This window comes from Sus scrofa, chromosome 14, assembly GCF_000003025.6.
Source record: "Sus scrofa isolate TJ Tabasco breed Duroc chromosome 14, Sscrofa11.1, whole genome shotgun sequence".
In the NCBI taxonomy this organism is placed as follows: Eukaryota; Metazoa; Chordata; class Mammalia; order Artiodactyla; family Suidae; genus Sus; species Sus scrofa.
The window spans coordinates 31,677,416-31,701,556 of NC_010456.5; the positions used below are offsets into that span (position 1 = coordinate 31,677,416).

Genomic DNA, 24,141 nt, shown 5'->3' on the forward strand with positions numbered 1-24,141 from the left:
CACTGGATAAAATTAAGAGACCATCATAGCAAACCATTTGGCATCCTGAATTAATCACTCTGTACCTTTTAAATGTGTTTTTTTCTGGATTAATTTTTTAAAAAACCCTGCAGTAAGTAGCTGCTGGCTTACCAATTAAGATAAAGGAGTAGAACTGTTTGGTCAGTTAGTTCTAATACATAGTATAAATATTTATGTTTAAACTGGCTAAATAATTCTCAAATAGTCTCAAGTTTGGTAGTTTTAATATTGGGGTACAGTAAGGTCATCAAGGACCTCTTAGAAGTTAATCACCTGCTGTATACAAGCCAGAGATAAAATAAATTTTTATGGAGTTATTCTGTGTGTGTAATTTAAGGCAGTGTTACAACATCAGTGGCATTATTTCCAGCAGACAAGCTATTGACTCTTTGGGTTGTATAGAAGCTCTTGAGTCAAGGCCAGTTTGAGTGATTTTATATTAATATTTTGAGATAATTACGTGATTTTTTTTTAAATTTTAAAGTAAGGAGCTTATAGTTTCTAGGCATTTTCAAGTGGGTTTTTAAATAAATGCTTTAATTTTGTTTTAAGGTAGGATGTTGGCTTTTTTAGCTTTATAGAGCTATATTTTGGAGTTGAAATTTGAGTTACCGTTTTGGTCACTATGCGGAGTTAACTGCTTAGGAAATGAAATATGTTACATTTTTATTTTGTGGGTTGCTAAATAGAAAAGTTTTAACTTTTATTGTTTAGGAAGTACACTTAATTTGCTTTGATTTATTTGATCAGGAAATTGTAGATATAAAACTTGTTTCTTTGATTTTCTTCATGTGGGGTTGGCACTATGGCTACATTGGACTTGACCTTTTCATTCCTCATTTCTTTATCTTTTAACAGAGCGCCAAGTCTTTTTTTATGGTAGTCGGTTTATTCCTATTCACTTAATAGGAAAAACGTGATAAAATAGGCATGTCCTTTTGGAGAATCAAATAGGCAGTTTTTATAATCTGTACACGAGGCACAAGAGGTTCTGCTCAAGTTAAGAAATACTAGGCTTTAGTGATTTATTTCAAATTCAAACAAGGTAGTAAACTGTTAACCATAGTTAATATTTTGCTGTGGCAGAAAGTAGGAAACAGCTTTAATGTTTTACACCTGTGACCTGTTGGGATGACGTTTAATTAACTTGTAATATTCACTGAAATAGGGTTGGGTTTTTTGTTCTTTTAAGGTCACTTGGATTGGAAGAAGTGAGCTAGATATTGCCATAGTTATTAAGTAATAGTAGAAATTCCTTAATTTGGTTTTCAGGACCTTCCTATCCTTTCACTTTGTCTTTCCTTGTTGGTCACCTTTGCCCTTCGTATAACACATCATGTGGTTGCTTAATTGGAATGCCTGTTCTTTTTTTTCTCTCTTCACTGCTTTGTTGGGTATTGAGCACCTCAGGTGCATGGCATGCATGCCCACTGGGAATACAGCATCAGTCAAAACAGACAACATCTCTTAACCTGGAGCTGATATTCTAGTGGAGACAAAAAAGTAAAATGTATAATAATCTGTTGGATTGGAGATAGTGCTCTGAGAAAAGTTAAGTGGAGAAGGAGGGTGGTGGTGGAATAGGGACAAATGGTGAAGGAGTACAGTTGTCAAATGGGACAGCCAGGAAAGGCATCTGAGGTGACATTTACTTGAAGAAAGTGAGCTCAAGGACCATATTTGTCTTATTTGTCTGAATCATGATCCTCTGTGGCAATGCAACTTGTGCGAGTTTCGCTACCCTCCACCCCCATTTCCCTACCTCAGCTATTCAGATTAACCCTAAAATACTAATAAAACTTTCCTAGACCAAGACACTTCTGAACTTTCGCTTACATTTGAATAATTTGTCTTTTCTTTCCACTGTACTCTTTGAACGGATTCTTAATTCCTTTTAGAGCCTAGGTTAGTGCTTTTGATATAACAAACATCTGGATGAGTTTGCGTCTGGCATTTTCGAAATACTGACAATCGTTTACTTTGGTTTTCTCAGATATTTTTGAGTATTTAATAATGTAGTGATTTTAAATTTTTCCTGTGTTTACTTTTAATTTATTTTAAAGGATAAAATGGGCAGTTAACTGGTTTATATAGAGCCTTTCTTTAAAATGTAATTTGGGGAGTTCCCATAGTGGCTCAGCAGAAATGAATCTGACTAGCAACCATGGAGGATGCGGGTTCAATCCCTGGACTTGCTCAGTGAGTAAAACGATCCGGCGTTGCTGCGAGCTCTGGTGTAGGTCACAGACGTGGCTTGGATCCTGCATTGCTGTGGTGTAGGCCAGCAGCTGTAGTGCCAGTTCAGCCCCCTAGCCCGGGAACTTCCATATGCCTTGGTTGCAGCCCTACAGAGCAAAAATATAATAATAATAAAATATAGTTTCGATGGTGAATGTGTATGGGGTTTTTTGGTTTGTTTTAAATTAAATTATATTCTCAAATCTGAAACACAAGCTTAGACATATGCTTTGTTTCTGGATCAGAAGAGAACGTATAGTCTAATTCATACTTTTCTTTTTTTAATAGCTGAAAGAATTTTTGTTTCTCAACCCAGAAAATTGCCATAACACTTACTGGTGGTATTTTTCTTGTGAAGTGTAATTTCTGCTTCCTCTTTTGAAAAAAATTTTTGATGTAAATTTTTTGTGTGTGTGTTTGAGTGCAAAGGCATTGCAAATTTTCTAAGGATACAAGGGGGGAATGCATACCTTATACATGTTTTAAGATCCTCGATCTTAAGAATGTACTTATGACCTCTCATATTCTTCTTATGGTCTTAAGAGCTCAGGACATTATCCTGACATGGAGATAACTGAGTCACGGTACCATGACTCTCTCCTAGTTTACACCAGAATAGGCCTTTTTACCTTGGATAAATTTTTTTTAATTCATTAAACTCAACTCCCTAGCATTTTTTGGCTGTACTGTCAGACGTTATCCTGATGTACAGAGATCAGTGTTAGGATAGGGTATCCTCTAATTATCATCTCTATCTGAAATAACCTAGCAAGTGGTTACTTTGAATAGGATTGACAAATTTGAAGTTTTGAACTTGCTGGATAATGTAAGCCCCAGAAGTACTGTTACTTTCTGTATTAACTATAAAGCAAAGAAAGAAAGAAACAATGTTTATGCCTAAAATTATACTGTAGTAGCCTTTCCTTCTACTTCTTTTTGAAATTGTTGAAGTTGGTTACCTTTTTGCTCTCTTAATGCTTAAGTTCGCATACTCCAGGTAGGGACTTAAACCTTAGACATTGTATGAGATTTTGTTTCATGCATTCATGCTTCAATTCAGTAAATGTATAGTGAGCATTAGTTAGGTACCAGATACTCTTCTAGGCCCCTGGGGATAGATTAGTAAACAAAAGGAAATACAAACAGATAATCCTTTATATTCAGCCTGCCCCCAATTTTTTTTAGAAACGTTCTTCCCTTCTTGTGTATTTTTTATAACTTCTAGTAAACCATAATTATGAACTGACTATAAATAAATGTTAATAAGACATAAAAAAAAAGAAGTTCCCCTCGTGGCGCAGTGGTTAACGAATATGACTAGGAACCATGAGGCTGTGGGTTCGATCCTTGGCCTTGCTCAGTGGGTTAACGATCCGGCGTTGCCATGAGCTGTGGTGTAGGTTGCAGATGCGGCTTGGATCTGGCGTTGCTTTGGCTGTGGTATAGGCCAGCAGCTACAGCTCCGATTTAGACCCCTAGCCTGGGAACCTCCATTATGCTGTGGGAGCAGTCCTAGAAAAAGGCCAAAAAAAAAAAACAAAAAAAAAAAAACCCAACATGTCACTCATCCAGTTTCCCTCATTTCTATTTACCCTTTCCCCATCTCATGGAGTCCTTTGAGGGGGGGTGCACCCACAGCATATGGAAGTTCCCAGGTTAGGGGTCAGATCAGTGCTGTAACTGCTGGCCACAGCCACAGCAACACCAGATATAAGCCATGTCTTCCACCTACACCACCACAACGCAGCTCATGGCAACAGCACCAGATCCTTAACCCACTGAGCGAGGCCAGGGATTGAACCTGCATCCTCATGGTTACTAGTCCGGTTCATTACCATTGTGCCACAACGGGAACTCGTGGAGTCTTTTGTTTGTCAGCATCATCTTCCCATTTACCCAAGAGAGGTTTTCTTTTCAGTAGGACAAAACCATGAAGGATTGTACAATGTGGTTTGAACATAATTCACTGGATTCGTTCTTAGCAGTAAGTGAAGTACAGTTGATCTTCAATTTGAGTTGTAGCATTTAATTCTTAAGGTTATTTGTGAGGTTTTGGGTTTTTTGTTTGTTTTTTATGGATGCACACACAGCACATGGACGTTCTCAGGCCAGGGACTGAATCCAAGCCACAGCTACAGCAGCGCTGGATCCTTTAACCCCCTGTGCCTTGCTGGGGATCAAACCTGAACCTCCACAGGGACCCGACCCACTGCAGTTGGATTCTTAACCAACTGCACCACAGCGGGAACTTGCATTTGTGGGTTTAAATATAGATAATTTTTGGAGTTCCCTAATGATCTCATGGTTAAGGATTTGGCCTTGTCACTGCTGTGGCTGGAGTTCTGTCCCAGGTCTGAGAACTTTTGTATGCTATGGGTGTGGCAAAAAAAAAAATTTGTTTTTATTTGTTTGTTTGTTTACTTTTTAGGGCTGCACCTGTGGCATGTGGAAGTTCCCAGGCTAGGGGTTGAGTTGGAGCTGCAGCTGCCAGCCTGCACCACAGCCACAGCAACATTGGATCTGAACTTTGCCCCCTACACCACAGCTTACAGCAATGTTGGGTCCTTAACCCACTGAGCGAGACCGGGAAGTGAACCCTCATCCTCATGGATACTAGTTGGGTTCATAATCCGATGATCCACAATGGGAATTCCAAGAAAAGGATTCTTCTTCTTTTTTTTTTTTTCCTGTCTTTTGTCTTTTGAGGGCCGCACCTGCAGCATATGGAGGTTCCCAGGCTAGGGGTCTAATCAGAGCTGTAGCTGCCCACCTACACCACAGCCATGCTAGATCCGAGCCATGTCTGCGACCTACGCCACAGCTCATGGAGGTGCTGGATCCTTAACCCACTGAGCGAGGCCAGGGATCGAACCCTCAACCTCATGGTTCCTAGTCAGATTTATTTCCATTGCACCATGATGGAAACTCCAGAAAAGGATTTTTTTTTTTTTTTTTTTTTTTTTTTTTTTTGGTCTTTCCTGGGGCCGCACTCGCAGCATATGTAGGTTCCCAGGCTAGGGGTTTAAGCAGAGGTGTAGCCGCCGACCTACACCACAGCCACAGCAACACCCAACCCTAGCCGCATCTTCCACCTACACCTCACAGCAACGCTGGATCCTTAACCTAATGAGCAAGGCCAGGGATCAAACCCACAACCTCATGGTTCCTAGTTGGATTCATTAACCCCTGTGCCACGATGGGAACTCCAGAAAAGGATGTTTTTTAAAGTAGTTAGAAAATTACTAGTTGTCAGTGTTTAATAGGTTCAGTTCTATCCTTCCAGGCTGAGAGATTTGTCCTCTAGTATCTCATCAAGCAGTAACTATACATTCAGTAATTCTACAGAACCTTCAAATAACTATGCATTCCTGTGTTTCTTACACATACACATTTTAAAATTCATATTGGAGGAGTTTTCCATTGTGACGAAGTGAGTTAAGAATCTGGTGTTGTGTGGTATAGGTCCCAGCTTTGGCTGAGATTTGATCCCTGTCCCTGAGAATTTGCTGCAAATGCAGCCAAAATAACAATAATGATAATAATGCAGTGGAAGAAAAGTCTACTACATTGTGCAGGTGAGGGTTATTGCATTATTGATGAATACCACTTGTGCAGATGAACCACACATTTCATGAAAAGTAGAGGTTTGCTTTGGTAATCCTGTCATGCTTGCCTTAGTCTTTTCCTTTGCTCTAGCTGGTAGGGGATATTGCTTTAAGTTTGTTCCTCAGGCTCAGCTGCCAAGAGGGAAATTCATACCCACTTTAACAAGGTGTGAAGCTTATCTTACAGTTGCTAATGCCTCACTGACCTTTTGAAAAGGTCTTAGTTATTCTTCAAGTTGAGCAATTTTTCTCCCCCAAGAGCTAATTAAGTTTCTTATTTCTGATATGCTCTCCTTGGCAAATATTTGGAAGGCTAGTGTCAAAGCAGCTGTGATCTTGCATCTATCAGTATTTATAACTTCCTAGAGAAGTTTTTATTCTGGCATTAGGCCTAGCCTTAACACCAGGAATGCCCTGTTGAAAGCTTTGAGCAACATTTATATTCATTCTGGTTTTCTGCCTGCCCTGGTTCATTAGCTGTTAGCAGTGATTGGCATCTATCAGGACCTAGTTCTTGTGTTTCCTGGTTTTTCTCCTGCTTAAATTGATCTTTCTTGTGTTGGTGGTATAGTCGTGAGCATACCTGCCCTCCAAGTTGATATTTCTTGTTAATTTATCATTATTCTCTTTTACTTCCAAAATTCAGGTTGGGCCTTGCCTTAATCATCTTTCTGGTTTGCTGTTTGTGTCAAAGCTCACTTTATAGTATTCTACTAAGTATAAAAGTAGTCAGATGGCTTCATTATTATTATAAATCATATCTGACAATATTAAAGAGTATCAAAAATGGTGCTTCCATTGTTTACTGAATAGATCTTTTAAAATATTTTATTGTGAAATATGCAAACATCCAAAGCAATGTTAAAAGGCAGAGGCACACACATCTTACCTCTCAGGTTGAATCCATTAGATATGTTTAACGTCTTTTCTGGATTGGCAGTTTCCCACAAAAATTGGTTGTTGAAATTTTAACCATTTATATGCCTCTTTTAACATGTTTTTTATTATTTTCAGATACACCGTGTTAAATTCTTTCTCACAATCTTAGGCTTGCTCAGTTATGAAGTACAGTGTGACTCTCAACTTGTAGCTTTTAAATCTGAAAGTTACAGTTGTGTGAGTTAGAAGTTAATTCTTTGTTCATTTTTCTTGGGACAGTGTTCTGGGCCCAGTTGTAACATTTTGGGGCTTTTATATCCTGAACTGTTGTATTGATACACTAGATGTCATAACCTTCAAGAGAGATTCCTGATCACAGAACAACCTTGCAGTAACACCACTGAAAATAAGTGGGACATTAACAGTTTATATATCTAATTTTGAGTCAATGGTCAAATTGTTTTTGCTATGAATTTATGCCATGTGAGCATTTATTTGATAGGAATGTTAATCAAATTAACAAAATTTGATTGCTTTTTACTTTAACAAAATCAGGAATGTTTTCTTTATACACATATAAAATGAATGGGGTTTAGTTCCCCAAAAGTACTTGTTTAGGATTTTAAAACAATTATTACATTAAAAAAGGCTCTTAAGGATATTATTAAGAAGTTTATAGTTTTGAGTCTTAAGAATTATTAGGAAAAAGATATGTGTTGTTTATGTCATTACATTTTGCTACCATTTGTTTCTAAGGATGGTAAGAAAAGAGATTTTTTTATCTTGTAATTGTTTCATGCCGGCCACTTTTGTTGTAAAAGCCTAAGAACATACCACAATTCTAATGTGTGCCATTTCTCTTACAGGTTTTGGCTTGGTTTGAAGAAGGCGAAGAAACAATTACAGCCTTTGTAGAACCCTTTGTAATTTTACTTATATTAGTAGCCAATGCAATTGTGGGTGTATGGCAGGTAAGAAAAGTTCCTTCAATGCTAAATTTTGATAATATGTAAGTATTTAAACTTTGTTAGTCTTTCTGTTATCTGTTTTTCCTGCTATGTTGACTAAAAATATCTGTGGAACTAGATGTGGTTTTTTTGCCTATTAGTTTATGTAGTGTCAGTTTTATCCCTCTCATGCATACATACTTTGCTGTTAAAATTGCTTATCCTTCATGGCAGCATGAAGTGGATGAGAGAAGCTACCTGGGTAAAATCAGAAAATTTGAGAACCAGTAGCTCCCATTGTGGCACAGCGGAAACGAATCCCACTAGGAAACATGAGGTTGTGAGTTCGATCCCTGGCCTCGCTCAAAGGGTTAAGGATTTGGTGTTGCTGTGGTGTAGGCCGGCGGCTGTAGCTCTGATTAGACCCCTAGCCTGGGAACTTCTTCCGTATGCCACAGGTGTGGCCCCAAAAAGACCAAAAAAAAAGAAAAAAGAAAATTTGAGAAGCATCATTTCTCTTTATGTTTCCTATGGAAGAACTTCACAAAGTCAGTATCGTTTTTATTGTCCATGAATTGTGTGGATGTGTGTGGATTTAGTTAAAAAATTAAGTCTTAAATTGTTTTACCTTCAAAGAATACTCTTGGTTGTTTTCCCTAAATTGCCCAGTGCCCAGACCTTTATTACTCACAGAATGGAAGCTAATTTTACTGCAGAAATACAACAGGATCATACCCCTGCCTCACATTCACATGATTGGTCTTCTGCAGATAGCTAGTTTGAGAATTTAGCTTTGCTAGGATTGTTCTATTGATTTGTTTGATGTTTGTTTTTGATATATTTTAACAGATTCAGTAATATGTCACATTCATTTTAAGTATTCATCTTTTAGGGTTTGATGGATATGTTCACTTCTTCTGGGACTAAAATCTCGTGCATCTGTCAGTCTTAGGGAAAACATCAACATACTTAGTCCTATTGGAATTGGAAACTTCTGATGTTATTAGTGAATGCGAAGGCCTTTATGTGGTGGGCTCATTTATGAGGATACCTACTTAGAAGAAAACTTTAATTGAACTGTATTCCTTACTTTGATTTTTTTAATTGCTTTTATTTAAGTAGAAATGATCTTTTTCTGAATAATTTAGGCAAAAGAAACAATACACAGCATTAGATTGTCCTTCTCAGTGTCCTATGCAGTTTTTAATTCGTTTATGTTAGTTACATGGTGCATGCTTTGTATACATTCCTATTTCATGTTTACAGTAATTTTCTTTTTTTTTTTTTAATTTTTTGTTCTCTTTATTTATTTATTTATTGTCTTTTTGCCTTTTCTAGGGCCACTCCCGTGGCATATGGAGATTCCCAGGCTCGGGGGTCTAATTGGAGCCATAGCCACCGGCCTACAACAGAGCCACAGCAACACGGGATCCGAGCCGTGTCTGCAACCTACACCACAGCTCACGGCAACGCCGGATCCTTAACCCACTGAACAAGGCCAGGGATCGAACCCACAGCCTCATGGTTCCTAGTCTAATTTGCTAACCACTGAGCCATGACGGGAACTCCTACAGTGATTTTCTAAAGCAGATGATATTACCATTTGACAGATGTGACATTGAGGTTCAGAGTGATGAATGTATCAAAGGACGTACAGGGAGTACATACATACACAGAGTATCTGGGATTTGCATCCAGGGCAGGCTGATCTGAATTCAGAAGTGAAATTTTAAAGCAGTTTTCACAAGACTTTTATGTTTGTCTTAGCTTGAAGAAAAGAATAACATTCTTATATCTTAATCCTGTTTACATAATATACAGAATGATATGATCAATACCAGAGGGTTCTTGCTTTCTGGAGGTAAGGAAACTTAAAAGTGTAAAGTGAGGAGTTAACGGGTCCGACTGGGAACCATGAGGTTTCAGGTTTGATCCCTGGCCTTGCTCAGTGGGTTGTGGTGTGGGTTGCAGACGCGGCTCGAATCTGGCGTTGTTGTGGCTCTGGTGTAGGCTAGTGGCTGCGGCTCAGATTGGACCCCTAGCCTGGGAACCTCCATGTGCCACGGGGGCAGCTCAAGAAAAGGCAAAAAGACACACACACAAAAAAGTGTAAAGTGATATTGGCGGCAGGGGGAAAGCTGACAAGCGATTGGGAGAACTATAGAGAAATGGTAGTTTTGTGGGTGGAGGCTGGGGAGGATATTCTAGAGAGGGGGTGGCATGAGCAGAAAGGTACAAAGTGTGTTTGAGGAATGACATTTTAGACCTATTTGGGTTTGAGTGAAGGAGGTAGGAGTTATAGCTTTTAGAACAAAGGAAACCTTAGAAGGTCTTCTAAGTAAGATGTACTTGTTTGTAGTAAGATACTTGTTTTTCCCCAAGCAGACTTTTTTGATGTAATCTATTTGAATCTATGATTATTTATCCCTTTTCACCCCTATACTGTAAATATTCCTTTTGATAGTTGGGGGGGTGCTTATTTTTGTTTCTCTCCTCTCTCGGCTGCACTCATGGCATCTGGAAGTATCTGGGCCACGAATTGAATCTGAGCTGCATCCTTGACTTATACCACAGCCTCGGCAATGCCAGATCCTTAACCCACTGCGCTGGGTTGGGGAACTTGAGGGGTGGGGTGGGGAGGGGCTTTTTAAAACTGATTTTAGTTGGCATCTTTGTCCTTGAGGTCTGAGATAATTTATCTTAATTTTATGCTTTTAATTTAAATGTACATTTGCCAATTTTTAGTAGAAGCAAAATGCAGTGCTCCGGGACATCATTTTTTTTTTTTTTTTTTTTTTGAAGTGTAGTTGATTTACAGTGTCGTGTTAATTTCTGCTGTATAGAAAAGTGATTCAGTTATACATATATATACTTCTTCATATTCTTTTCCATTATGGTTTATCGCAGGGTATTGAATATTGTTCTCTGTGCTATACAATAGGACCTTATTTGTATCCAGCCTATGTTTAATAGTTTACATCTGTTAATCCCAAACTCTCAATCCATCTCTCTCCCACCCCTCCCTCTTGGCAACCTCAAGTCTGTTCTCTGTGTCTAGGAGTCTGTTTCTGTTTTGTGGATAAATTCATTTGTACCATATTCTAAATCCCACATATAAGTGGTATCACATGGTATTTGTCTTTCTCTTTCTGACTTTATCTAGTATGATAATCTCTAGGTCCATCCATGTTGCTGCAAATGGCATTATTTTGTTCTTTATGGCTGAATGGTAGTCCACTGTATATATGTACTACATCTTTATCTGTTCATCTGTTATTGGACACTTAAGTTGCTTCCGTGTCTTGGCTGTTATAAATAGTGCTGCTATGAACATAGGGGTACATGTATATTTTTCTTTTTCGACAGTGATAAAATACATTTTTATTTACTTTGTGGAGTCAGGGAATTTTGGGGAAAAAAAAATTATTGCTAAAGTAGGTATCAGGCAGACAGGTGCTTTAGGGGTCGTTACCTTGGAGTTTATTTAAGAGAAAAGAGTCTTAATGTTTTCATGCCGTACATACTTGGTTCTTTAACAGTCGAGATGAATAGCAGAATTAAGGAATGCTGTACTTGTAATCCATACAAAACATCAACATTTTTGTTGTTGTTTTGGCTGAGCCCCTGGCATGCAGAAGTTCCCAGGCCAGGGATAACCTGCACCACATCAGTGACAATGCCAAGTCCTGAACTGCTGAGCCATCAGGGAACTCCAAAACACCAACAGTTTGGGTTGTACATAATTTAAAGAAAAGTCTTTAATTAGAACAGTTTTTGAAATACCCTAGTACCAGTACACAGAGGCATGCCTTAAGTGGTGCTAAGAATGCATTTTAGAAAAGAAAGGGAAAGGAGTTCCTGTCGTGGCGCAGTGGTTAACGAATCCGACTAGGAACCTTGAGGTTGCCGGTTCAATCCCTGCCCTTGCTCAGTGGGTTAACGTTCCGGCGTTGCCGTGAGCTATGGTGTAGGTTGCAGACCTGGCTCGGATCCAGCGTTGCTGTGGCTCTGGCGTAGGCTGGCAGCTACAGCTCCAATTGGACCCCTAGCCTGGGAACCTCCATATGCCGTGGGAGCGGCCCTAGAAAAGGCAAAAAGACAAAAAATAAATAAATAAGTAAATAAAGGGGAAAAAAATCACACTGCAACCGCTCAATTTCTTCAAAACCATTGAGCAAGAAAAGCAACGTTGAACCACATACAGATGTTACATAACTTCTATACAGTACCTTGACTTAAGTCAAAGAACAAAAGACTCTCCTTCTCTATTTTTGGTAAACTTAGATGACATTTCCCCCCCCGTGGACTTTTTTTTCTTTTTTTTGTCTTTTGTCCTTTTTAGGGCTGCACCAGCGGCATATGGAGGTTCCCAGGCTATGGGTCCAGAGCTGTTGCTGACAGCCTATGCCAGAACCACAGCAACACCAGATCCGAACCAAGTCTGCGACCTACACCACAGCTCACAGCAACGCCTGATCCCTAACTCACTGAGAGAGGCCAGGGATCGAACCTGCAACCTCATGGTTCCTCGTTGGATTCATTTCCGCTGCGCCACAATGGGAACTCCTTTTTTTTGTTGTGGTTTTTTGTTTTGTTTTTTGGGTTTAGGTTTGTTTTTGTTTTTGGAGTTGACTTTTAAAGAAGGCAAGTTTGGCACTTTTATACTCATGTCACCATTGTTAATATTTCTTGGAGTCTCAGCTGATCCAGCACAGGCTAGAGCGCCTGCTAAGCCAGTCTTAGATTTCTCCTGTTTAAAACACTTATCTGTGCTATTTCCGTAAATACTTGAATTAGATCTAAAATGCCAAGTTCACTTTCTGAAGAATCCACACAAAAGACAAAATATAATGTTGCGTATTGTGTATAAATCAGTTTGTTGTCAGATCCTCCTATTAATAGTCTTCCTTCGAGGAAATTACACCATATTCATCTCTCATTCCAAATGGAATGTCTCCCTGATGATTTCCTGTGTATCTTCACTGTAGGGCTGCTAGAACTTGGAGAGCCATGGCCTCCATCGTTGTTAAAGATGAGGATCACCGTGATTGTGGCTGAGCTAGGCCCACCGTGTGGGAGCTGAGGGCCTGGGCCGGGGCAGGCACACAAGCCTTCCTGCTATCTCCCTAGTGATCCCGCCCCGTACTGCCCACCCCCTTCCGCACACTGCATTTATTTTTTTTTTCCGAATTACAGTTTTGTCCAGATATATGCCCAGGAGTGGGATTGCTGGATCATATGGTAGCTCTAATTTTAGTTTTTTGAGGTTCTCCATGAGGGCTGCACCAATCTACATTCTCACCAAGAGTGTAGGAGGGTTCCCTTTTCTCCACACCCTCTCCAGCATTTGTTATTTGTAGACCTTTTTTCCTTTTTTTTTTTTGGCTCTGCAGCGTATGGAGTTTCTGGGCCAGGAGTCAGATCCAAGCCACAGTTGCCATCTATGCTGCAGCTGCAGAAACACTGGATCCTTAACCTGCTGTGACAGGCTGGGGATCAATCCCGCATCCTTGTGCTCCAGAGACACCACTGATCCCATTGCTCCATAACAGGAATGCCTGTACACTTTTTAATGATGACCATTCTGACTGGTGTAAGGTGGTACCTCATTGTAGTTTGGATTTGCATTTCTCTAATAATTAGCGATATTGAGCATCTTTTCATGTGCCTGTTGGCCGTCTGTAATAGGACATCTTCCTAACCTTGATCAGGCTAGGTAAACTAAATTGAAAGAAGGAGAAAAAGAATGGCCACAAGTCATAGATTTAGGGAGAAGAAATTCTTAGAAGAAAGTAGTTTCAAATTTGACTGAGTAGCAGCAATACTCAGAATTTGTACAATATCAGTAACATTTGAATTTAATCTGAAGGACATTTTTAGCAGTGACATTAATAGAGGTAGATATGCTGGTATTCCTGTTATTACAAGGCAATGAAGATATACTCATCCCCTTTTTTTTAGGGCTGCACCAGCAGCATATGGAAGTTCCCAGGCTAGGAGTCAAATTGGAGCTACAGTTGCCAGCCTTTGCCACAGCAATGACAGATCCGAGCCAAGTTTACAACCTATGCCGCACCTACGGCAACACTGCGTCGTTAACCCACTGGGTGACGCCAGGGATCAAATCCGCACCCTTGTGGATACTAGTCGGGTTTGTAAGTGCTGAGCCACAATGGGAACTCCGATATACTCCTTTTTTTTTTTTTTTTTTTTGTCTTTTTACCATTTCTTGGGCCGCTCCCATGGCATATGGAGGTTCCCAGACTAGGGGTCGAATCAGAGCTGTAGCCACCGGCCTACGCCAGAGCCACAGCAACACCAGATCCGAGCCAAGTCTGCAACCTACACCACAGCTCACAGCAACGCCAGATTCTTAACCCACTGAGCAAGGCCAGGGATCCAACCCGCAACCTCATGGTTCCTAGTCGGATTCATTAACCACTAAGCCACGACGGGAACTCCCCGATATACTCATTTTTGAAGCAGATCTGATGTGGAATTAAAATTATCTTTGTCGTGAATTTGTCATTTTTAAGGTTTCCTATTCTTTTTCTGGGATGCATACATAAAAAAGTGACACACATGCCATTAGTTTTCAGTTTTGTGTCATCTAAATGCTCTTTTAAGCAAGTTTAGGGACTTTTCACAACAGATCATACTATTTACAACAAGGGGAGAAATGAGATCACATAACATTAAGCAGAAATTTCATCCAAGATTAAATTAAATTTTTCCCTTATATTGAAGGAAAAAAGTATGAGAGAAATAATTATTTTCCTTGTTCATTAAGTAACCTCATCTGGGCATGTGCTTTGTAGACTTGCTTCTGACTCCTAATTGCTTATTTTTTAAAAGGAGAGAAGATGGGAGGGAGTACTGCTGTGGAACAGCATGTTAGGGATCGGGCGTTACTGTAGCTATAGCTCAGATTGATGCCTGGCTCAGGAATTTCTATATGTGGCAGCTGCGGCCAAAAAAAAGAGAGGAGATAAATTGAACACAAGCTTTTCCTTTTTTTCCCCTCCCCTCTAGAGGAACTTTCCCTCAGCTTTTTTTTCCTCCTCTAATATGACTCATTTAGATTCTACATCTTATTTTGAAATTAGGAAAGAAATTCTGTGTGACTAAGTCTTGACACATTCATATATGATATTATGGTAAAATGATATGTGGCTGGCAGTGTTTCCAGCTATTCCAGTCTTTTCCACTGGAGAGAGATTTAGAATTTTTTGAGACGTAACTTGATTTTCTTAATTCGTCACTCAAAGCATTTGCTATTTGCCAAAACAGACTAAGCAGTTACGTATAGCTTGTGACTTACAACCCTCGAGGGTAGGTACTGTTAGTGTCCTGGTTCTGTGTATAAACCTGTGTGTTGTGTAAGTTATTCATAGTCACATAGCTGTTGAGTGGAAAAGCCTGGGGGGAGACAGGATTGATTTAATGCTGTGAATGTATTTGGCTAAAGGTGAGGGCCATGTTGTATAGTGTGCTTAGGGACAGCAGGTTCTGTAACTACTTCTCTACACTGATTTTATCTCCTTACCCTTCTTAGGGTGCTTATTTTTTTCATTTTTAATACAGAATCATAAAGGTCTCTTGTTTACTGCCTTAAGATGTGAATCATTTACTACAAATGTCATTAATAAGAATCTCTTGTATCTTTTTTTTCCCTTAAAGTTTAGGTTAAGACTCTAAAAATTTGATTCCTAGGGCTGGAAATACTTGGCAGTGGCAGGCTGTGTTTACTACTTTTATCTTTTGTTTTCTTCTTTACAGGAAAGGAATGCAGAAAATGCCATCGAAGCCCTTAAGGAGTATGAGCCTGAAATGGGCAAAGTGTATCGACAGGACAGGAAGAGTGTACAACGAATTAAAGCTAAAGACATAGTTCCTGGTGATATTGTAGAAATTGCTGGTGAGTTGAGTTTGTCATTTTTGTTTTATTTTAGGTTGTATATCTGAATGTAGTCCTTTTCTCGAGGCTCATAATTGTTTTAAAAGTTAAGCTCTTATGAATCAATTGTATTAACAGATTAGTGCCATCCAAACAAATCAGGTTTTCTGTAAAATTATTTTTAAATATTTTGGCACCTCTCTTCATGTGGTTATGGTGTTTTTTTCTTTTTTTTAAACAAGGTGTTTTGAATTATTGTACTTACTGCTTTTACTATAGTAGTTGTAGAATATTAGTGCTAGTGAAATAATGAACTTAATCTGACAGTTGTAGTGAGCAGTTTGTTAGAATACTAATTAGTGGCTACTTCGTTTTTCCTGTTTTGACTGTTGGCACAAGTACTAAGTCTAACTTGCAACTGTGAAAGTAAGTTGATGGTTAAGGGTAATTTCATGACTAAAAGCTCTATTTAAAAATACTTATATGGCCTAGGGTTTCTACTTGGGCTTTACAAGTTAGGGAATCCACTGCAAGGCCAGAGCTCTACACAAACCTCGCAGAAGTCCATACCCTCCCTGCCAGTGTTTTCAGGCAGTCTAGAATGCCCCTGGAGCCAGTCAGAAAAGTCTAATCTTGTTGCTGGGGAATCATTACTTTGGGTTATTCAAATCATGGTTTTTCATACCCTCCTGAACTCAGAATACTTGTTTTCTTTTGAATTGTCTCATAGTAATACTTACCCTGACTTGTGGGGAAGGTGTGCTTTGTCTTTATTGTCTTACTCATTTTAATGAAGAGAACTCAGCTGCATCTCTTGACCTGTGCTGTGCAGTTTTGGCCTCCGAAAGTAAATTACCGTGTGATAGGTATTCTTTTATTCTTAATTTTTGTCATTGTTCTTCCAGAAGAGTAGTGTTGCCTGTATACCAACATACTGACTACTTAGGACTACAAAGTTTGTGCAAGTGACCTAAGAGCTTGCTTAGTAGTGTGAACAAAAGTAACAGAGACCAAAAGTAATAATAATAATAATGGGGGGAGGGGAAGAATAATGAGGGAAAGATTGTGAATTTATGAATAGGGGGGGGGGTCTTTTTAGGGCTGCCCCCGCGGCATGTGGAGGTTCCCAGGCTAGGGGTCCAATTGGAGCTGTAGTTGCCAGCCTACACCACGGAAACAGCAACACCAGATCCGAGCCACTTCTGCAACCTACACCATAGTTCAGGGCAATGCCAGATCCTTAACCCACTGAGCGAGGGCCCAGGGATTGAGCCCGAGTCCTCAGGGATGCTAGTCAGATTCATTTCCACTGAGCCATGACAGGAACTCCTTGAATGGTGGTTTTTAAGCAGGGTGCACATCAAAATCATCTGGGGGCACTTATGAGAAGTTTTTACCAGATTTCAAACCAAAATATTAACTCTGAATCTCCTTTAGCCATGGAATTATGGCCATGTATAATCTGAAAAGTGAACCTCAGATTTAGGTGTTAAACAACATGTTTTGGTAACTAAATGGATATGGGGGTGGGTAAGTAGGGTGTAGAATCAAAGATACTGACAGGATTTCTAGTTTAGCTGACTGGGTGGTGATGGATAGTTTGTCTTTGCACAAGTATTATGTGGTACATGCGGTTGCAGATCACCTAAATATTGCACTAGATTCTGTTTGTATGCTTCCATTTCTCCAGCTTGGAGTGGTAATATACATTCAGCCTCTCAAAGATGTTATAAGAATTGGTATGCTAGTTGGGCTATTTCAGTGTATTATATCTGTTTGAAAACTTAGAGAAATTACCCCCAAAGCATTTATCCTTGGTTTGCATCAGTAGATGGCAGTGGTTTACAGCATCAGAGGAAAAAATGTAAGCTTGACCCTCAAGGAATCCTCTTCCTCTTCCCTTTTGAAGAAGTGAAGCAAGACCAGCTTTTCTTCAGTGGAAGTGGTTTTGGTTTCTCTTTTCCTCTGGATTCTGTTTCTCTCTGGCCTTTCCCATCTCAGTAAATTTCTTTCCTTTTTTTTTTTTTTTTTTTAGGGTTTTGTTTTGTGTTGTTCTTAGTTTTTTAAAAAAAAATTTTTTCTTTTTAGGGCCACACCTTCAGCATATGGAGGTTCCCAAGCTGGGGTTGAACTGGAACTGTAGCTGCCAGCCTCCACCACAGCTCACAGCAACGTTGGATCCTTAACCCACTGAGCAAGGCCAGGGATCGAACCTTCATCCTCTTGGATACTAGTCACATTCGTTTCTACTGAGCCATGAGGGGAACTCCCCATCTCAGTAAATTTCTAACCCACCTAGTTAACAAGAGAATGCACACTTCTAACAGTGGCAAAGCTTTGGTTATAATCTGGACCTACCTGACTACTCTGGCCCAGTGTGAAATTCCGTTCCCTATATGTAGTGTTTTATATGTTTCATTTAAGAGTTGAGCAAAGACAGATATTGATTGATTCATAGCGTGTGTGACATAGAAGTAGTATCCCTTTCTTATTTTATTTGTGGATGTTACGGTAAAATATACGTAACATAAAGCTTACCATTTTAACCTTTGTGTGTGAAAGTCCCTAGGCCCTGCACCACAAGGGAACTCCCACTTTAGCCATGTTTAAGGTATAGTTCTGTGGCATTAAGTGCATTCACACCATTGTGCCGCTGTGTCTACAGAACTTTTTCATCTTCCCAAACTGAAACTTTTTCCACTGAACAGTAATTTTCCTTTACCTCCTACCTCTAGGTCCTGGCAACCACTGCCTTTCTTTTAATATTCAAAAAAACACATTAAAAGATGAGTTTAGGAGTTTCTACTGTGATTCAGTGAGTTAATGATCTGGCTTATCTCTGGCATTGCCAGTTGGATCCCTGGCCCAGCGCAGTGGGTTAAGGATCCAGCGTTACTACAGCTGTGGTGAAGGTCACAGATGTGTCTCGGATTTGATCCCTGGCTAAGGAACCGCCAAGTGCGGGTAAAAAGGAAAAAAAAAAATAAAAGAGAAGTTTAAATCCCTCACCTTAGATGAATATACTTAATACTCATAGTAAGTATTCTAAGCAGTACAAATAATATAAACCCATTCCACTGTCACCTATTTCTTTTCTTTCTTTCTTTCTTTTTTCTTCCTTTTTTAGGGCCACACCCACGGCACATGGAAGTTCCCAGGCTAGGGGTCGAATTCGGGCTACAGCTGCCAGCCTACACCACAGCCACAGGAATGCCAGATCCAAGCTATGTCTGTGACCTACACCATAGCTCATGGCAGCACCGGATCCCCTACGCACTGAGTGAGGCCAGGGATCAAACCCTCATCCTCATGGATGCTACTCAGATTGTTTCCGCTCCACCACAACGGGAACTCCCCACTTTCACCTATTTCTTCACCTTTGTGAGGTGTCTGACAGGTCCTGATAATTAACCGTTTTTTCCTCTGTTGCTTTCCCCACTGTATACTAGTTGCTAACATCATATGCAGTGCTTGGATGTTGGGTTCTTGAATACTACTCTTTCTTGAATATTCTGAGGGATGCTGAACAGAAGTGATATCTAGTTTTAGATAGATATGAAAATTTTTATTAAACGTTGTTGTCAATGAGCACCCTAAGGGTACAGCTGTGTCACATTGACTGCTGTAATCTTGCTGAGCATGTAGCAAGCTCTCAGTAATAAATGAAACTTACAGCTTCACAGAAGTGTGGAATAGGTTAGCAAATGTGAACCTGCTTATTGTGCAACTTGTGTGCAGAACAGATAATTTGAAATCTCTTTGTGAGTTCAGTAATAGCTAAGCTTTAAGCGTGTGCTAGATCCAGTGATAAGCTTGATAGTGCTTGGTTTTTAACCATCAGCCACTTTTTTTTTTTTCTTGCTTTTTAGGGCTACACCTGCAACATATGAAGGTTGCCAGGCTGGGGTCTCATCGGAGCTACAGCTGCCGGCCTACACCATAGCCACAGCAATGCAGGATCCGAGCCGCGTCTGCAGCCTACACCACAGCTCAGGGCAACGCTGGATCCTTAACCCACTGAGCGAGGCCAGGGATCAAACCCACAACCTCATGGTTCCTAATCAGATTCGTTTCTGCTGAGCCACCGCGGGAACTCCCCATCAGCCACTCTTTAGTTGTGTACTGTTACTCAAATTTTACAATTGAAACTCTCACATACTTCTTGTGGTTTGTTGCTTCTGTCTTCATCTGCAGTTAATTTGGTAGAGAATATACAGTATACTTAGTAAATGTACACATAAGTGTATTTGTCATATTTCAATTTGTTGGTGGCTCAGTTCACAATTTTTTAAAAGCAGCTACAATGAGATGTAATTCACATGCCATAACATTCTCTCCTTTAAAGTGTGTGATTAAGTGGTTTTTAATATAGTCAGAGTTGTGCAATGATTATCAACTAATTTCAGAACATCTTTATCCTCTAAAAAAAGAAACCATGTACCCATTAGTAATTACTTCCCCTGCCCTCCTTTTCCCAGTCCTTGGCAACCACAATTTATTTTTTTTTTTAGGGATTTGTCTGTTCTGGACATGGCATATAAACGGAATCAGTCATACAATATAAGAATAGCTGGCCTTTTGAGACTGGCTTCTTTCACTTAATGTATTGTTTTCAGTACTTATCTATGTTGTAGCATATGTCATACTTCATTCATGTGTATACTGTATTCTTCTTTATGGTACAATAATTCTCCATTGTTTAGATGTGCTACATTTTATTCATTCATCAGCTTGTGGATATTTGGGTTGTTTTCCTCTTGTACAATTTTCCTGTGAACGTAGGCTTTCACTCTCTTAGGTATATATACCTAGGCATGGAATTGTGGGACTTGTTATGACTCTATGTTTAACATTTTGAGTGACTTCCTGACTGTTTCCCAAAGTGATTGCAGCACTTTACATTTCCACTAGCAACGTATGTAGATTGTGCTTTCTTCACATCCTCATCATTTGTCTTTTTTAATTTTAGCCATGGGAGTTCCCACTGTTGTGCAGTGAGTTAATGATCCAGCTTGTCTGTGGTATTGCCAGCCTGCCGCAGTGGGTTGAGGATCTGGCGTTGCCGAGGCTGTGGCTCAGACTCGATCCTGGCCTGGGAACTTCCATATGCCTTGGTGCAGCTGAAAAAGGCGGGGGAGTCTTTTTCGCCATGAAGTAGTACCTCATTCAGACTTTAATTTATACTTACCTGATTTCCTGATGATGTTGAACATCTTTCCATGTGCGTATTTTCCACTAGTATGTCATCTTTGAGAAGTTCCTTTTTAAATCGGCTGATCATTTTAATTGGGTTGTAAGAGTTCTTTATGTGTCGTGGCTTTTCAGATAGGGTTTGCAAACATTTTTCCCCATTCTGTAGGTTTCTTTTTTACTTGATGGTGTCCTCTGTTGCATAAAAGTTTTAAATTTTGATTGTCCCATTTTTTTCTTTCTTTCATTGCTTATGCTTTTGGTGTCACATCTAAGAAGTTGTTACATAATTTAGTGTCACCAAAATTTTGTACATGGTGTGTGGGAGGGATCCAACTTCTTTTACATTTGGATATCAAGTTGTATCGACACCACTTAAGACTTCTTTATTGTCCTGGCACCTTTCTCAAAAATCGGGTGACTCCATTTTCTGCTACAGATTGACTGTTACTCCATTGATATGTATGTCTATCCATATGTCAGTACCACACAGTCTTGATTATGGTATCTTTGTAATAAGCGATTTTTTTGGTTTTGTTTTATTGTATATGGCCACACTTGCCATGGAAGTTCCCAGGCTAGTGGACGAATAAGTCTTGTACTACTTCTGTTAAGTTTATTCCTATGCATTTTATTTGTTTTTTGTTTGCTTTTGGGGCGAGTGGGAAGCTATTTGTAATTGAAATTGTCTTAATTTGATTTTCAGATTGTCTTATACCTTGCAATCTTATTAGACTCTTTTATCCTAATAGGTTTTCAGAGGTTCCTTAAGATTTTTCTCTACGTAAGACCATGTTGTTTGAAAACAAATATTTTTTATGTCTTTCCAGCCAGGGTGTTTTTTTTGTTTTGTTTTGTTTTTTCCTCCCTTGTCTAATTGCCCTGACTAGACTGTCCAGTAGAATGTAGAAAAGAAGTAACAGACATCCTTGTCTTATTGCTGATTGAAAGGGAAAGCCTTTAGTCTTTCACCATGAAATAGATGTTAGTTGTGGGTTTCATTGATTTCCTTTATCATGTTGAGGAAGCTTGGTCATAATTTTAATTTTTAGGGTTGTCAGTATACTCTTGTTTGGTTTGTTCTGATGTGGTTGTATATTTAGATCCAAATTAGAAATGGTAGTTTTGCTAGATTACTAGAACATTGCACTGGGAGGGCATTAAAAGTGAATTATATGGAACATTTGGGGAAAACATTGTCATTGCTTTACCTGGGCCAATTAAATAGGTATTTGTTTTATTAAGACTTTATTTTTATTTTATTTTATTTTTTTTATGGCCACCCCCAAGACATATGGAAGTTCCTGGACCAGGGATTGAATCTGAGCCACAGCTTTGACCTACCCTGCATTGCAGCAATGCCAGATCTTTTAACCCACTGTACCAGGCCAGGGATCAAACTCACGCCTCCGCAGCAACCTGAGCTGCTGCAGTTAGGTTCTTTTTTTTTTTTTTAATGATTTTTATTTTTTTCCGTTATAGCTGGTTTACAGTGTTCTGTCAATTTTCTACTGTTCAGCAAAGTGACCCAGTCACACATACACATATACATTGTTTTTCTCACATTTTCTTCCATCATGCATCATCATAAGTGACTAGATACAGTTCCCAGTGCTATACAGCAGGATCTCATTGCTTATCCATTACAAAGGCAATAGTTTGCATCTATTAACCCCAGATCCCACTCCCTTCCCCTCCCCCTTGGCAACCACAAGTTTGTTTTCCAAGTCCATGAGTTTCTTTTCTGTAGAAAAGTTTATTTGTACTGTATATTAGATTCCAGATATGAGTGATATCATATGGTATTTGTCTTTCTCTTTCTGACTTACTTTATTTAGTACAAGATCTAGTTCCATCCATGTTGCTGCAAATGGCATTATTTTTGTTCTTTTTTATGGCTGAGTAGTATTTCATTGTGTATATATACCACATCTTCTTAACCTAAGTGTCCACTGACAGATTATTGGATTATTTCCATCTCTTGACTATTGTGAATAGTGCTGCAGTGAACATATGGGTGCATGTGTCTTTTTCAGGGAAAGTTTTGTCTAGATATACACCCAAGAGTGGGATTGCTGGGTCATATGGTAGTTCTATATTTAGTTTTCCGAGGTACCTCCATACTGTTTTCCATAGTGGTGGTACCAATTTACATTTCCACCAATGGTGTAGGAGGGTTTCCCTTTCTCCACACCCTCTCCAGCATTTGTTATTTGTGGGCTTATTAATGGTGGCCATTCTGACTGGTGTGGGGTGGTATCTCATAGTAGTTTTGATTTGCATTTCTTTAGAAATCAGTGATGTTGGGTATTTTTTCATGTGCTTGTTGGCCATCTGTATATCTTCTTTAGAGAAATGTCTGTTCAGGTCTTTTGCCCATTTTTCGATTGGGTTGTTGGGTTTTTTTGCTGTTGAGTTGTGAAAGTTGTTTGTATATTTTAGAGATTAATCCCTTGTTGCATCGTTTGATGCAGTTTAGAGTCTTAACCCACTGTGCCGTGGCAGAGAACTTCTTTATTAAGATTTTTTTTTTTTTTTTCAATGAGAGTTGCAACATTTATTTCAGGTTCTCTCTCTTTTTTTTTTTTTTGTATTTTTTTTTCTTTTTTGCCACACAGGCAGTATGTGGGAATTCCTGGGCCAGGGATTGAACCTATGCCGCACAGCAGCAACGAGAGCCACAGTGGTGAGAACGCAGGAGCCTCAACCTGCTAGGCCATCAGAGAGAACTCCCTATTAAGACTTTTAAGACTATATATGTTGAAGCTTTTTTCCCCCCAGCTTTCTGAAACTTTTCATTAATATATTGGTTTTTTTATATGTTGAAGCTTTTTAACTGCTGCTTTTATTTAGATTAGTTATCTAGATAATGTAAATGCAATTTAGCATTTAGTTTAGCCCAGTAGTTCAGTTCCATGAAACTATAGAAATGAACTTCAGTTCTAAGTGTGGATCTAAATTATTTCTTGTCAAAGTCTATTCTCTACATGGCCTAAAGGGATAAATGGCATGAATTGTGCTCTTCGACATGGTAGCTTTTATACTGTTGTTTCAATTATGAAATTGAATATGAGAGGTTCTGATGAATTGAAAAACTGGAAATATTGTGAACAATTTTGAAGATGAAAGTAAGTATGCTGTTGATTTATTTGCAGAAAGAAAGAGAACCTTTTGTAGTCATTATTTGGATGTAAGAATTATCTTCTAATTTCAGATAATAAACTTTTTGCTAGTTTCTGGAAGACATCTGATAGGATAATTCTGCTGAACTTGCCAAAGACTGGACTGGGTGGCTTTTTGAGGGGAAGATATAGGGAATTATATTTTAGATGTTGCTATACTGGCTAATAACCTTTCCAAGGAG

General features: G+C 39.2%; 1 protein-coding gene across 3 annotated transcripts in view; it reads left to right on the forward strand.

The window, feature by feature from the left end:
• Positions 1-24,141, forward strand: part of ATP2A2 (ATPase sarcoplasmic/endoplasmic reticulum Ca2+ transporting 2) — a 70,323-nt gene that overhangs the window by 2,757 nt on the left and 43,425 nt on the right. For all 3 annotated transcript variants that reach the window (XR_002338285.1, XM_021072075.1, NM_213865.1), the window contains 2 exon segments: positions 7,610-7,714; positions 15,470-15,608. Coding sequence is in view for 2 of the 3 variants with exons in the window: in XM_021072075.1 (XP_020927734.1) it covers positions 7,610-7,714; positions 15,470-15,608 (244 nt within the window). In the remaining variant the exon portion in view is untranslated.